This window comes from Primulina eburnea, chromosome 5 (assembly GCF_022965805.1).
Source record: "Primulina eburnea isolate SZY01 chromosome 5, ASM2296580v1, whole genome shotgun sequence".
NCBI lineage: Eukaryota > Viridiplantae > Streptophyta > Magnoliopsida > Lamiales > Gesneriaceae > Primulina > Primulina eburnea.
The window spans coordinates 1,746,717-1,761,666 of NC_133105.1; the positions used below are offsets into that span (position 1 = coordinate 1,746,717).

Here is a 14,950-nt window from a genome sequence, read left to right on the forward strand (position 1 = left end):
AATGTTCAATTTGCAATCCAAGACAGAACTTTGTCTTTCCCAAGTCTTTCATCTCAAATTCACTTTTTAAATAATTGGCAGTTTTGGTGAGCTCTTCGGGAGTTCCTATAAGATTTAAATCATCGACATATACTGCCACGATTGCAAAACCCTCATCCGTTCTTTTTGTAAAAATACATGGGCAAATAACATCATTTGTATAACCTTCTTGTAGTAGAAACTTGCTAAGACGATTGTACCACATGCGTCCAGATTGTTTTAATCCATATAATGATTTTTGTAATTTTATTGAGAACATGGTCTTGGGGGTTGTATCACTTGCTTCTGGTGGTTTAAATCCTTCAGGGATTTTCATGTATATGTCGTTATCAAGTGATCCATATAGATATGCAGTGACCACATCCATTAGTCGCATGTCCAAATTTTCTGATACAGCCAAGCTAATCAAAAATCTAAAAGTGGTGGCATCCATCACAGGTGAGTATGTTTCCTCATAGTCGATTCCAGGTCTTTGAGAAAAACCTTGAGCAACGAGTCTGGCTTTGTATCTTACAATTTCATCATTTTCATTCCTTTTTCGTACAAACACCCATTTGTATCCTACAGGGACTACATTTTTAGGTGTTTGAACTACGGGTCCAAACACTTTACGTTTTTCTAAAGAATCTAATTCAGCTTGTATAGCTTCCTTCCATTTTGGCCAATCATTTCTTTGTTGACAATCTTTAACAGATTGTGGTTCGGGGTCATTAACACCTTGCGTGATATCAAGGACCACATTAAGAGTGAAAACATTGTCAATGTTTGTTTTTCTCCGATCCCATATTTTACGAGATATCAAATAATTTGTTGAAGTCTCGGTATTTTCATGTGATTCTGGTTCTCCCTGAATCACGTTATCCACATCTGTTTCATTTATTTTTCTTGTTGTATCATGTAAGGTTGCTTCTTCTGGAGCTTTCAATTCTTGCTTTTCTTGCACCTTTCTTTTCCTAGGTACTATATCCTTCGAACCAATCGGTCGACCACGTTTCTGGCGTATTTTAGATTCATTTGCGGGTGAAGTATTAGATGGTCCTGTAGGGACATCGATCTTCACTGGAGTATTCTCCACTTGTATGTGTGGCTTTGTTACATTTTTTGTATTAACAAAAGCATCGGGCAATTCATTAGCAATTCTTTGCAAGTGAATGATCCTTCCAACTTCTTGATCACATTGATTGTTTCGGGGATCATAATGTGCTAATGTTTTCTCATTCCAACAAATTTTTCGTTGTTCTTCTGGATACAATTTTGCTCTTCCCAGTGTTGGAAAATCACTTTCATCAAAATGACAGTCTGCAAATCTTGCGGTAAACAAGTCGCCTGTTAATGGCTCCAAATATCTAATGATAGAAGGTGAGTCATATCCCATATAAATTCCAAGTCTACGTTGTGGACCCATTTTGGTCCGTTGTGTAGGTGGGATGGGTACTTGTACCGCACAACCAAATACTCTAATGTGAGAAACTTCAGGTTCTCGACCATACACAAGCTGCAAAGGTGAGTATTGGTGGTAGTTAGTTGGTCTTACACGAATCAGTGATGCAGCGTGTATGATAGCATGACCCCAAGCTGAAGATGGTAGTTTTGTTTTCATGAGTAGCGGTCTTGCAATTAATTGCAATCTTTTAATAAATGATTCTGCAAGACCGTTCTGTGTATGAACATGAGCAACTGAATGCTCAACTGAGATCCCAATTGATATACAAAAATCATCAAATGCTTGTGATTTGAATTCAGCAGCATTATCAAGACGAATTGTCTTGATTGGGTGATCAGGGAATTGAGCTCGTAATTTAATAATTTGACCAAGTAGCTTTGAAAAAGCTATATTTCGAGTTGCAAGCAAACTAACATGTGACCACCTAGTTGAGGCATCAATTAATACCATGAAGTATCGAAATGGTCCACATGATGGGTGTATAGGCCCACAAATATCCCCATGAATTCTTTCCAAGAATGTTGGAATTTCAATATCAACCTTCGTTGGGGAAGGTCTTATAATGAGTTTGCCTTGTGAACAGGCCACACATGAAAACTCATTATTTAAAATAATCTTTTGGTTCTTTAGGGGATGTCCACGAGTATTATTTATTATTCTTTGCATCATTGAACTCCCAGGGTGACCAAGTCGGTCGTGCCATAATATGAAAATTTTCTTGTCAACAAACTTCATGTTTGTGACTGTATTTGCCTCAATTGCTTTAATTATTGTGCAATACATTCCAGAGGAGAGTGCACGTAATCTTTCTTTTATTTGCTTCTGGCCGCATATAATAGATGTAATACAAAGGTATTCAACATTGTTTGCATTCAATGTTTCGATATGATATCCATTTCGGCGGATATCTTTAAAGCTAAGCAAATTTCTATTGGATTTGCTAGCATATAGAGCATTTTCAATATATAGGCTTGTCTCATTTGGTAAAATGAATTTTGCCTTTCCATGGCCTTCAATAATTTTTGATGCACCCGATATTGTTATAACATTATTTTCAGCTAATGTTAATTCTAAAAAATACCTTTTGCTTTTAAGGATGGTGTGTGTTGTACCACTATCGGCTAGACAAACGTCTTGATATTCCCTCATTAATCTTTGAAGAGCACCCGTGCTGATAACGTGTTATAAATTTAGTAGAGAGAATGAGAGAAAAACTAGTCTCTTATTACAACCAAACAACTCTATTTATAATGTAGAGAGGTTAGTCTATAAAAGGAACTTTACAATCAAATCAATCACCTAAATATCATATATATATATATAACACTTTGACATTATTTTTCGAAATATATGTCAATGAATTTTACTGTAGTTGTCACATAATGGTCGACGAGTTGAGATAAAAATATAAAAAAAAAAAACATTTAGCGAGGTTTTAAATTATAAAACTTTTGAATTATTAAAACATATATTACATCATCCCCCGCTCACGCTTCTCCAGCTTGTACATGTCACCATTTTTTCCATCATAAATATTATTTTTATCATATATATCCACACACTAATCATGTATTTAAATATGAGAAAGTCGCAATTTTAATCTGTATATCTTCGTTTTTGTTAGATTATGATATCAAATTTTATTTTTGGTAGTGTATATTTCGATTTTTAGCCATTAGAAATTTTTTAGAAATTTTTATAATTTTTGCATGATATCACACACGTCACATTATTATTACATATAATTATTAAAAAAAATAAAAATACCATATTAAAGATTAAAATAACAACCAAAATCACAGTAATAAAAATTTGTCCGACCTATAAGTAGAATTTTCGTGTATTTATTTTATTTTGTGGGTATTTATCTATATATTTAGGCAAGATCAGATTGTCACTCACATATTCAGATCAGCTAGCAAAAACATGAATATATAGACATAAATTTCCTTATATTTAATTATATATTTCAGTTGATATCGCGACCATTTCCGGCGACGGTTATTTTAAGTAATTGCTCGAGGAGGATTTCTCTCATCTTCAGGCATGATACTGGTGGCTATAGTGGCGGGGCTGCTGGAGGAGTACACTGTGATGGTGGCGCGTGTACTAGAGCACGTGTTCCAAGACGTGCCGCTGCCCTTTCCCAGGAGGGTTCGCTTCCTCATCCTTCGTAATCTCCCTCACGCTTCCCACCACCGCCTTCTTCCGCCCACACCTACTCCCGTTTCATAGAAACGTTAGCTGCAGCGAGCTCAATTGTATATTTCTTTTCTATATCCTTTTTGTTCAAGTTTTCTTGAAAAGCTACAGGATCGATCGTGTAAGTGCTTGTGTTTATAATGTTGTGATGCCGCACTTGAACATATTCCTAGTTTATTTTAAAACTAATTTAGTTGAAAAAATTTATTTAAGTATATGAGATCAATAAAAAAAAGAAATGAAACTCGCGGAGTTACGTTGAGTTAGAAACTAAGCATTCGGATATTACTCTTAAATTTGTAACGTATCTGTATAGATTAACTTAAATGAAAATTTTAATTTCAGTCGAATATTTCTTATATTTGAATTCGATAGGTTGAATATGAACTTCATATTTGGTGCAGAAATATAGAAAATGTGAAAAGCTAGCTGTTAAAAAAAGAATTAAACATTTCAAAGCAATTCTTGAAAAGGGATGTACTGTGGATTTGCCAAAAATAAAATCAATGCGGCAGCAGATTGGCAAATATCGACTTGTTTACATGACAAAGTTCCCCAAGGCCTGAATTTCTTTTCCTAGGGAAAATCAAGTCTGAAATTTTTTATTTACTTTTTTGTAGTCCTGTTAGATAATTGGGTAAATACGATTGCCATTATTTGCAATGTAAGATGGCCAGACACTCAAATTTTGAGTGTGTAATATCTTCCAACTTTTGGGATTGTTGGCACACACTGTTTAATTAAAAAAAAAAAAAAAACCAATGGATCGTGTATCTTTAAACTGATGGAAACTAATGTCAAAAAGTTACAAATATAATTTAAAAAAATTCTTTGATTCATTTTACTATCTGAATATATCCGCTGTGCATAAACAACAATTCCCGCTGGTTCTGTGTTGATTTCAGAATTCTTAACGTGATAAATTCCTAACAAACTTACATCAGAGACGAGTACGGTGCAACAATGGCGTCTGCGAGATATGACATCGAGGACACCATCTCACGGAGGAGCAAAGTATTTTCCAAGTATAATTGATGATTACTCGAGAAGATTACGTGTTTACATACTTAAAAGCAAAGATGAAACCTTCCAGAAGTTTAAGGAATGGAAGATCTTGGTTGAGAATCAAGTTGGAAGGAAACTTAAGAGACTCAAAACTGACGATGGTCTAGAATTCTTATCTGATGAGTTTAATAGATTCTGTGCACAAGAAGGTGTGGTAAGACACAAGGCAGTACGAGGGACATCCCAACAAAATGGTCTAGCCAAGAGAATGAATAGGATCATTCTTGAACGAGTTAGATGCATGCTGACATCTGCCAAGTTAACTCACACTTTTTCGGCAAAAGCGGTAGTTACAACATGCCATCTTATAATCGATGTCCCTCATCTGCTATTGATTTCAAAACACCTCGTGAGTTACGGACATCTGACTACTCTGATCTTAGGGTCTTTGGAAGCATTGTGTATGCTCATTTGAAACAGAACACGCTGGCACCAAGAGCCCTAAAATGTATATTCATTGGATACGCGGAAGGTTCAAAGGTTATAAACTTAGGTGCTTAGAAACTGGTTATAAAAAGTTCTGATAAGTAGGGATGTTGTATTCAATAAATGTGAGATGACTAACTTGGTGCAAAACCAGGTATAGAATCCAAACAAACATGTGGAGACTTGTGAATTTGAGGTAGCAGCAGATTGTGAAATCAAATATAATGAACACACGTCAGAGTTCAGCCTGTAGATCAACGAGTGCAAGTTGATTACAACTTAGTAAAGGATAGAGCTAAAAGGATAATCAAACCACCTAAGAAGTTTGGTTATGAAGATCTTATATCATATGCACTAATTACAACGAGAACTTTGATGATTTGGAACATACGAAAGTTAAAAAGGAAACCTTACAAAGTAAGAACAAACATCATTGGATAAATGCAATGAAGAAAGAAATCAATTCTTTGAGAAAAACTTAAACTTGGATACTTGTTGATAAACCCAAGCAACAGAAGATAATTGGGTGAAATCAATTTTTTGAGAAAAAAATTAAACTTGGATACTTGTTGAGAAACCCAAGCAACATAAGATAATTGGGTACAGGTGGGTGTTCAAGAAGAAAGAAGGCATACCTGGAGTAGAACCAAGATTTAAGGCAAGATTGACAGCGACTGGGTTTACTCAAAGAGAGAATTGATTTTGATGAGGTATTTTATCCGGTTGTAAAGCATAGATCCATTAGACTTCTCCTAGCCATGACATCAAAATGGGATATGGAATTAGAACAGATGGATGTTCGAACAACGTTTCTACGTGGTAATCTTGAAGAGCAAATCTTTATGAATCAACACGAGGACTTTGTGATACTAGGAAAGAAAGATCAAGTCTGTTATCTCAAGAGATCTCTATATGAGCTTAAACAGTCACCAAGAGAGTGGAACAAATGATTTGAAGACTTTATGTCGAAAGTGATTTCAAAAGAAGTAAGTTTGATCATTGTGAGAATTTCATAAAAGCTATATTACAATGATATATATTTTGCTCGTAGGTGAAATCACAAAGTTGAAATCATACTTCCCATCAGAATTTGATATGAAAGATATTTGTCAAACAAAAATGATTCTTGGGATGAAAATCAAAAAAGATCGGGAAAGAAAGTTGTTATATTTATTATAAATACTTGGTAAACTTGGAATGTTGGAGGCTAAGACAGTCACAGCTCCATTAGCACTACACTTCAAATTAACTAGTCATCAAGCATTAAAGCCTTTGGCAAGCCTTGTGTTAGAATATATTATTGTTAGCACTCAATGATAGATTAGTCATTTTATTCTTTTTTTGTTTACCCTAGCTATATAAACATATTCTCTTTGTATTATTTATTCAGTTTTACAACACTACGACTTGAGCTTTTCGCTCAATCTCTATTTCTTAACCTTGAAGTAGATTATGAGATACTCGAATGTTACAATGGATTTGTGATTGACTTATGGTGGAGTGACTACTATGGCAAATATGCTATCACATGATATATGGACCCTGACTATGCATGAAGTATTGACACTCGAAGATCACTCACTGACTATATCTTTACAGTGTTCAGAACCACCAAGAGTTGGAAGGCTACTCCACAATTTATTGTGGCTTTATCAACTACTGAGACGGAGTGTATAGCCATAACTGAGGGTACGTGTAAAGGAAGCCTTATGGCTGCAAAGGCGGGCAGCTGAAGGCAATAGTGTTGCTGTGTGACTGTCAAAGAATTATACACTTGACTAAAAATCAAGTATTTCACGAAAGAACTAAACACATTGATGTGAAGTTGCACTTGTTGAGGGAGGTCATTGCTAAAGAGAACATGCAGGGTAATTCAAAAGGTATCAACTAATGTGAAAGCGGAAGACGTGATTACCAAAGTGTACCAAGTTTAAGCATTGCTTGAACCTGGTCCGAGTTAACAAACAGGACATGCCTTGAGGAAGGGCAAATATGACAAGCAACACTCACAGTTACAATTTTAAGGCAAGGTGGAGAATCGTCGAGCATATTTGCTAAACTTTAACAAGTTACATGACTAAAATCCAAATCACACCGACTCAAATGCCTAAAATTATTATTTTCCCTGAACATATAAACATCTAAGATTCCCACCACGTACTCATTAGTTATCCTTGTGCATAGAACAGCTGTTGCCTGTTCCCTTTCCAACTTCTCCGACTGCTCATCACTCGACTGAACATGCACTTTGGCATTTGCCCTTACATGCATGCATCTACTTGATTCCTCAAAAATTTGTACTGTTATTTTTACTATGTCTTTTCAAGAACCTTACTTAGCGAGTAAGAATTGAGAATTATACTCATCACTGAGAATATGGCATCTAAATCTCTTTTTCGGCTTTCGTTCAGAAACAAAATCAAAAGGAATAAGAATTTCCCTGATCAATATTTTTATTTCTAAAAAATAATATCACAAAACTTAATGAAAGATGGAGATTGCTGATCAGGAAACATGACCTAACTAATCGACCAGTGAGAATATCTTTAATTTGCAGACAAACGATCGATATAGTGCAATATGTTTTATGATAAAAGTACATATTCCATTGTTCCTTTAACCAATCACAAATATTTTATTTACACTTTGATCTTTTTTCCATCAAACTAAACCTTTGATCAGTTAATTGAACCTATTTAACATTGAATTCTCTCCAATCACTAAATAGTCATTTTTTTTACAAATAAATGTTTTGAAAATAAAATTTGTCAAACGAACCCGACCCGTTTCCGAACTAATTAAATCCGATCGATATAATGGTTAATATTACAATTTAATGAATTATGGCCACCCCTAGATGGTGGATCGACCCACATAACATATAATTAGCATCGATGCATATGTGCTGCATTCAGGGAGTTGTTGATACCATTCCCTGCGAAAAGGGTCGCTTTTTGTGTTATGAAACAAGTCAAGATGTATAAATCAAAGGAAAAGAGTATTGAAGTGTAGACCAAATTGAAAGAAACAGGTCATCCAGTATACATGGTCAAGAAGGAAAGAAATTAAAAGCAAAAGTACAAATACCATTTTTTTTTAACCCGAAATGTTCGATTCTTATATGTAAAATCCATATTTAATTCTGAAATCGAGTTAGATCGCGGAATAATCTCTCTTATCAATTCACAAAACTCAAACAGACAGCAGAATCAAACTGCATATATACCGCTAGCTCGAAATAATAATTGCTGGTGAGGAAGAGATGCCTTCAGTTGGTGGAATATTTTAATTTGGTGATCATAAGAATGGGGTATAGTTAATTAAATGGTATCTTGTATTCTTCCTAGCTCGCTCATTTCCCTCTGTATTTGCAAGATATCTTGGTCATATAAATGGTGAAGTCACTTGAGCGACTATTTAGTTCTCTGGCCTCAGCTATCGCATATTGTTTCTTTCACTATCAAGATCACCACCACCATTACCCATCTCCCAAAAACCACAAAATGCCCAAGGCTGGTCGACCACTTTCTTTGCAGGTTTATTTTTGGTTTTTTTTTATTCACAATTCATATATATATATATATATATATATATATATATATATATATATATATATATAATCTTGTTCTCATGAATAATCCAGAAATAATTTCAGTTTGATTTTCCTTGAATGGAACAGTTCTTGATTAATATGTATATGTATGCATGGATGTATTTTATGAAGTTTATAAATCATAATTGATGAGTACTTTACAGACTGTAGAGCTGCAAGTGAGGATGTGTTGCAGTGGATGCGAGAGAGTTGTACGAGAATCCATTCACAAACTCAGAGGCACATATTCTTAATTTTTAATAATATCTGATGAATTGATTCACTTAACTTGAATATATTTGGATTAAGAGATTTACGTTTTTAAAAGCTATATTATAAACTTTTAACAGCATCAATGTTTGGGCTGCCTTGAATTTATAATTAGCTAGGCTGCATTTGGATCAAAATATTTGAAATCAAATCAATAATTTCAAATTCAATATTGAAATCTATTTTATTTGTTTAGTACATTTTTAAATTCCATGAGTTCAAAATTTTCGTGTTTATTAATTGAAAAAAAAAACGTATAAGGTGAATTATTAACATTTATTTTATATGGAATGAATTGGAATAAATATTTAAAAGGAATAGATTCAGTGGAGGTAGATTTGGAGATGGAGAAGGTGAGAGTCATTGGATATGTTGATCGCAACAAGGTACTGAAAGCAGTGAGGAGAGCTGGGAAAAGGGCAGAGTTCTGGCCATACCCAAACCCTCCTCTCTACTTCACTTCCTCCAACAACTACTTCAAAGATATGTCAAACGAGTACAAAGAGAGTTATAACTATTGGCGGCATGGCTACAACATCGCCGACCGGCATGGCTCTCTTCCCGTCACCCATCGGGGCGACGACAAAGTTAGTAACTTCTTCAATGACGATAATGTTAATGCCTGCTGTCTTATGTAGTACTGTTTCTTCGTCATATCAATTAGGTATATATATATTATATTAGAAGAAACATTTCTTGTATAGTAGTATGTTTCGTTGGATGAACAAAATCGTGCGTCTTTCCTTCATTCATTTAACACATATATATTTCAAATCTTAAATTAATTTGGCTCAAAGTTAAAATAAATTATTTGAAATCTTTTATTATATTACAACCATCTAAATTGTGCCTAAAAAGAGTCGAGTAGGTTTCTTGAGAGACGGTCTCACAAATCTTTACATGTGAGACGAGCCAATTCTACCGATATTCACAATAAAAAGCAATACTCTTAGAATAAAAAGTAATAATTTTTCATAGATGACCCAAATAAGAGATCCGCCTCACAAAATACGATCCGTGAGACCATATCACACAAGTTTTTGCCAAAACAGCCCGTCATTTTGAAATTCATATATTTTGATTTGAAATCCTTCCATCTAAACACAAAATTATAATTTTGATGGAGAGCGGGACATCGTATCTCAACGGCATGAAATTAATCATTAAAATATTAAATTATCTTTTACGTAATAAATTAAGTGTGGCAACAGCAATGTAAAAAAATGAACAAAATAATTGGATCTCGAGTTGTTGACTCGGGTCGGGCAGTCACCTGCGAAGGCCCAAGATTAAAACCAAGACCAATACCCAAGGTAAAACCCGTGTAAGGCCCAATGGGCCAATATTGGCGATATATAACAAATGCTCATGGCCTTTAATTCGGTCCACTCCATTAATTAAGTTCCGTAATTTCAGTTCCTAATTCGATTTTTAAGTTTCTAAAACTATATATTTGGCATTATCAGCAAGAATTTTTATTTTTAATTCGAAAAAAATCATATATTATCGATGTCGTCATCCAATAATCGGAATTGTTATGGGTATATTTTCTTTATTTTAAAAATAATTTATGAGAAAAGATTTGTTCTTAATACATACCAGTAATATTGCTAAATTTTTATACCAAGAAGACAGGGACAGACTGAGACAACCTTTCTCGGACTCTACTACGTACGTACTGCTTTATTTAAAGCAAGGCCCTCCTCCACAAACATTGTCAAAGTCTAATCTGGTCCATAACATGCGCCGAATATGTGGATTGGGCTAATTTGTGTCCAGTAAGTAGTGGATGATAAAATTTGTATTAAATAAAATAATTAATTGATCAACTTTTTCTGCTATTTGGGACTTAGAAGCATTAATCTTTCGAAAAAGAATCCCACAAAAAAGAACAATCGCGCGGACGGTATGTGGCGATGATGCGAATGTGGTGTTGGGATGTACGAGGGCAGGAAGCCCATGCTATGCAGTTGTAGTATTCACAAACAAAGACAAAATACGTGACCACGTTCTTGTCCTCTTACCCTACCCGGCCTAGGGACTCTACTGGCCCCTCCCATTCTTTTATTCCTTTTTTATTTGTCCCTTTTTCTGTATATATAGTTTTAGTATTGTACGTAGTTAGGTTTGACATATATGATTTCTACGAATTGTTTGAACGAGAAATTGTTGGGGTTCTTTATGTAATAATCTCAGACTATTGTATATCATAAAAAATTGAATGTTGCAATCACGGTAAGTTATAATTTTTGATAAAGTAACAAGTAGTATTCGGTTATACAATAGTTCATTCGCCGCTTATTTCTTCTTGGATTTATTAATTTATTTAACTTTCTTTCCGCGACCTTATATAGGAATGGAGGCTATTCAGCGCGGAATAGATTGATATTATTGAGTGAATGAATTAGTAAATGTGATACCCTAAAACAACAGTGTGACTAATTCAGACCACCTAACCTACCATCTTGAGATAAAATATCATCAATCTTTGATAGGGATTAATTCTGAGTTTGATGAAGGGTTTGTTTTACCTATAAACAGTCCTTTGTAACTCTCTCATATCCGCGACGACTTATATTTTATTTTAATTTCATCAACAGAATCAGAGTTAAATAATGTATTACATGTATTTAGACTGTTAAAAAATAAACGTGATATAATTACAAATGACAAGCTAGTGGGATTGGAGACGAATAAGGCAAGGAAAAGGGATGGGCAAGGAGAAGAACTTGTGTGTAAGGTTGATTATATCTTTAGCTCTATCGGCATTCACTGTGGTTGAGAAAGCTGCGCTGCCTGCCATCCAATGTACGTACCAACTGGTGATAGATAGATACTTCATATAAATCATGCCATCGATTTATTCCCCCCTCTATAACATTATTATCATTATGAAACTATGAAAAACAATATATAATAAATAGTTAAATTTAAAAAGGTTTACGGCTGCTATGCTATGGAAGGATGCGCAAACCCGTCAGTGAGTTGTTGCTTTCAATCCCCCAACCTACCATACACTGGACATATTTTTGGACTGATTATTATTGCTACCTTAATGCTTTTTTCTTCTCGGATCTGATGCAATCTCGTGGCTCTGTCATCATTGTTAAATGCAATGCGCCCACAAAATCACAAATCCTATACCATATTCTCACATACAAATAGCGTAACAATGACCTAATAATTATCTTCCTGATTTAAAATATTTTTTGTAATAAAATATTCCAAGTGAATAAATCTTTATATATATAATAATAATAGTAATTTAAAAAAGAAAAGAAAAAAAGGTGATATAATTATTGTAAGCTGGCTTAGGAGTTGTTAATATTTTAATTTGAATTTTTCTGTTCTGAACTTTTTTGCAACGCATGCTAACTATACTAATTATAATAGGGAATCCCATTGGCGTGGACGACATAAGTTTATTTTTTTTTCTTGATGTATAGATTTTTTAGATGGATATCGCGGTGTACACCGATCACTCCCATTAAAATGCCAATGAAGAGCTATGGAGATATTTCCTTCTTCCTAAATACTCGTCAACTAGGAACAAATTTAGAGACGACAAGCTATTTTGCACAGTTACGACCGTTATATGTTGGATCGTATTCATGGATAACGTGACATAGAGTGCCAATTATATTAACATTCATTAAGAAAAGTTCAAAATAAACCAAAAATATGGGGCAGATTTCATGGACAGGCCAGTGACGGCTAGTATTGGAATATTAGGCCCCAAAGATGTGGTGCCTGCAGGCTGGGCTTGTTTTATTCAATACAGATTTGTTTGTGCGTATTTGTAGTGAAGTCTGGCAAGTGTGTGTGTGTGTGTGTATGTATGTATCTAAATTGGTAGCCGCCATTTACGGTTACACTTGTTGAACTGTCTTTATTTGAAGTAAAATATGGAGTATATATATAGCTGAACCAACAATATAATGACACATGATCCTTCAAACTCAAGGATTAATGCTGTAATAATTATATAGTATCATGAATAATACTACATAATTATTACAGCATCAGCAGAAATCCAGAATAGTCAAAAGAAAACTTGTTGGAAGTGAAACATGGGCAATTAATAAACTTTCACTAATAATTCATCCCTTATTTTTACAGGTAATAACACATGGGTGTGGTGTATATATTCCAGATGGGACCAAATTCAAATAAAGCACACATAACTGCCAAGTGTGAAGTGGAATTAATGGAACCATATTTATGTAATGGGCTAGCTAGCTAGGCATGATATAAAGTGTTTTGTAGCTTCATAATGAACAATCTGGCTGGATGTAAGGTTAAGTAGTTTTCATAGGCCTATATATATACATGTATACAATTATTATGTATTTACCATTATCTTTTATCATATCTTATGAAAAACAGCATCGTCGTTTTCGGTGTCGTCGTGATCTCATTTTTAGTTTGTTATTTTTATTTTTTCCCCATTTTAAAACTAAAAGAGAATCTCAATTTTGGCAATATATAAAATCAAATTTTTTTTAAAAAAAAAAACTATAAAAGAGACATTATTGAGAAGGAAGAATGAAAACTTGGGGATTGGTGAATGGTTTCCGTTAGGTTTGTCTGCTCGAAACCCAACTGCAATTTACAGCAGATTTCAACGCTGCCATTCACTTTAGGCACCTCTCCCTATCTATCCTAATAGATTATTTTACACTGAATTTGTACAGACTTTTAGCTGGATTCTTTCCTAACTATTAAGTCACCAAAATAAAGAAACCTACACACTCTACATCGTAGATAGATTGTGCCATCCTACTATTATTACACTCGAATCAATGATATAAAAAGCTAGCTACCGGGGTTTATTGGAATCGTTGCTTCTTCCTTTATTGTAGCAGACAGCCTTTTTATATACTATATAAATTTAATGTTTGTTATATCTTTGAATATATATATATACATAACAAGGTACATAATTATGTCGGTAATTTTTTTGAATATTAGTTTCATATCCTAAGCAGTGAAATTTATTCATAGCTGAGCGAGCTACTGATATTTTACAATTATGTTCATGGCCCCTCCACCAATCTTTTTCTAGTACAATCTAAGCTCTGATAACATGTGATATCCCTGAAAAATCGAGCAAGTTTTAGTAAGAAATCTGAATGTATGAATATTCAATGTAATGAATGAAAATTAGAGTAACTAACTAATCTTTTTACTTTACTGAGTATATTCTTGTTTCGAGAAAACCTGGAATTTGTGAGCCATACTACGCATATTCTAATTTTTCAACAATACCCCAATTCCGGACATTTTTATTTTTATGAGAAGAATTTATATTTTATATTAAAAACTACGGTATTATTGTAAATCGATGTCATTTGTAACAAAACGGGCTATACTACCATTTTAATGCTTTTGGGACTTTCTTTTTATCCTTTCTTTCTTGTTTCTTTAAATTTTTTTACTCACGCATAAGATTTACGTTTTTAAAAATTTATATTCCAACATTCAGTTAATTTATTGGGAGACCTTGATTTCCATGATTTATATAACCATGTGTACAATACTGACAATCCAAATAAATATATAATATTATATTGTCGCTTCTCATTCTAACCCTACAAATAATGTTATTTTTTCCTAATTTGACATATATATATATATATATATATATATATATATATATATATATATATATATATATATATATATAAATTCTAAATGATACCACAAATAAGCATATCATAGTATTTAATAGAATTATATACCATGCATGTATCATATATATAACTATGTACGTGCACGCAACTTGGATGATTTAATGGCAAGTTTGGAAGAAGAGAAGTCATTTGTTGACCACAAAATCAAATGCTGAAGTTAATAGTTTAATATAATATAATATAATCTTTTGTTATTAATAACATATGATCATTAATGTA

At 33.6% G+C, this 14,950-nt stretch overlaps 1 protein-coding gene across 1 annotated transcript; it reads left to right on the plus strand.

The window, feature by feature from the left end:
• Nucleotides 1-8,230: 8,230 nt before the first annotated feature.
• Nucleotides 8,231-9,717, plus strand: LOC140831572 (heavy metal-associated isoprenylated plant protein 30-like). The gene is made up of 3 exons (XM_073195313.1): nt 8,231-8,712; nt 8,933-9,008; nt 9,354-9,717. Exons 1-3 carry the CDS (start codon nt 8,569-8,571, stop codon nt 9,674-9,676), a joined length of 543 nt encoding a protein of 180 aa, XP_073051414.1. The 5' UTR covers nt 8,231-8,568; the 3' UTR covers nt 9,677-9,717.
• Nucleotides 9,718-14,950: the final 5,233 nt, after the last annotated feature.

Excerpts from the sequence above, each read along its gene's own strand:
- LOC140831572 (XM_073195313.1), top strand. The coding sequence starts at position 8,569 with ATGGTGAAGTCACTTGAGCGACTATTTAGTTCTCTGGCCTCAGCTATC. Across the intron at positions 8,713-8,932 it reads GTCGACCACTTTCTTTGCAG|ACTGTAGAGCTGCAAGTGAG; the intron begins GTTTATTTTTGG and ends AGTACTTTACAG. Across the intron at positions 9,009-9,353 it reads ATCCATTCACAAACTCAGAG|GAATAGATTCAGTGGAGGTA; the intron begins GCACATATTCTT and ends AATATTTAAAAG.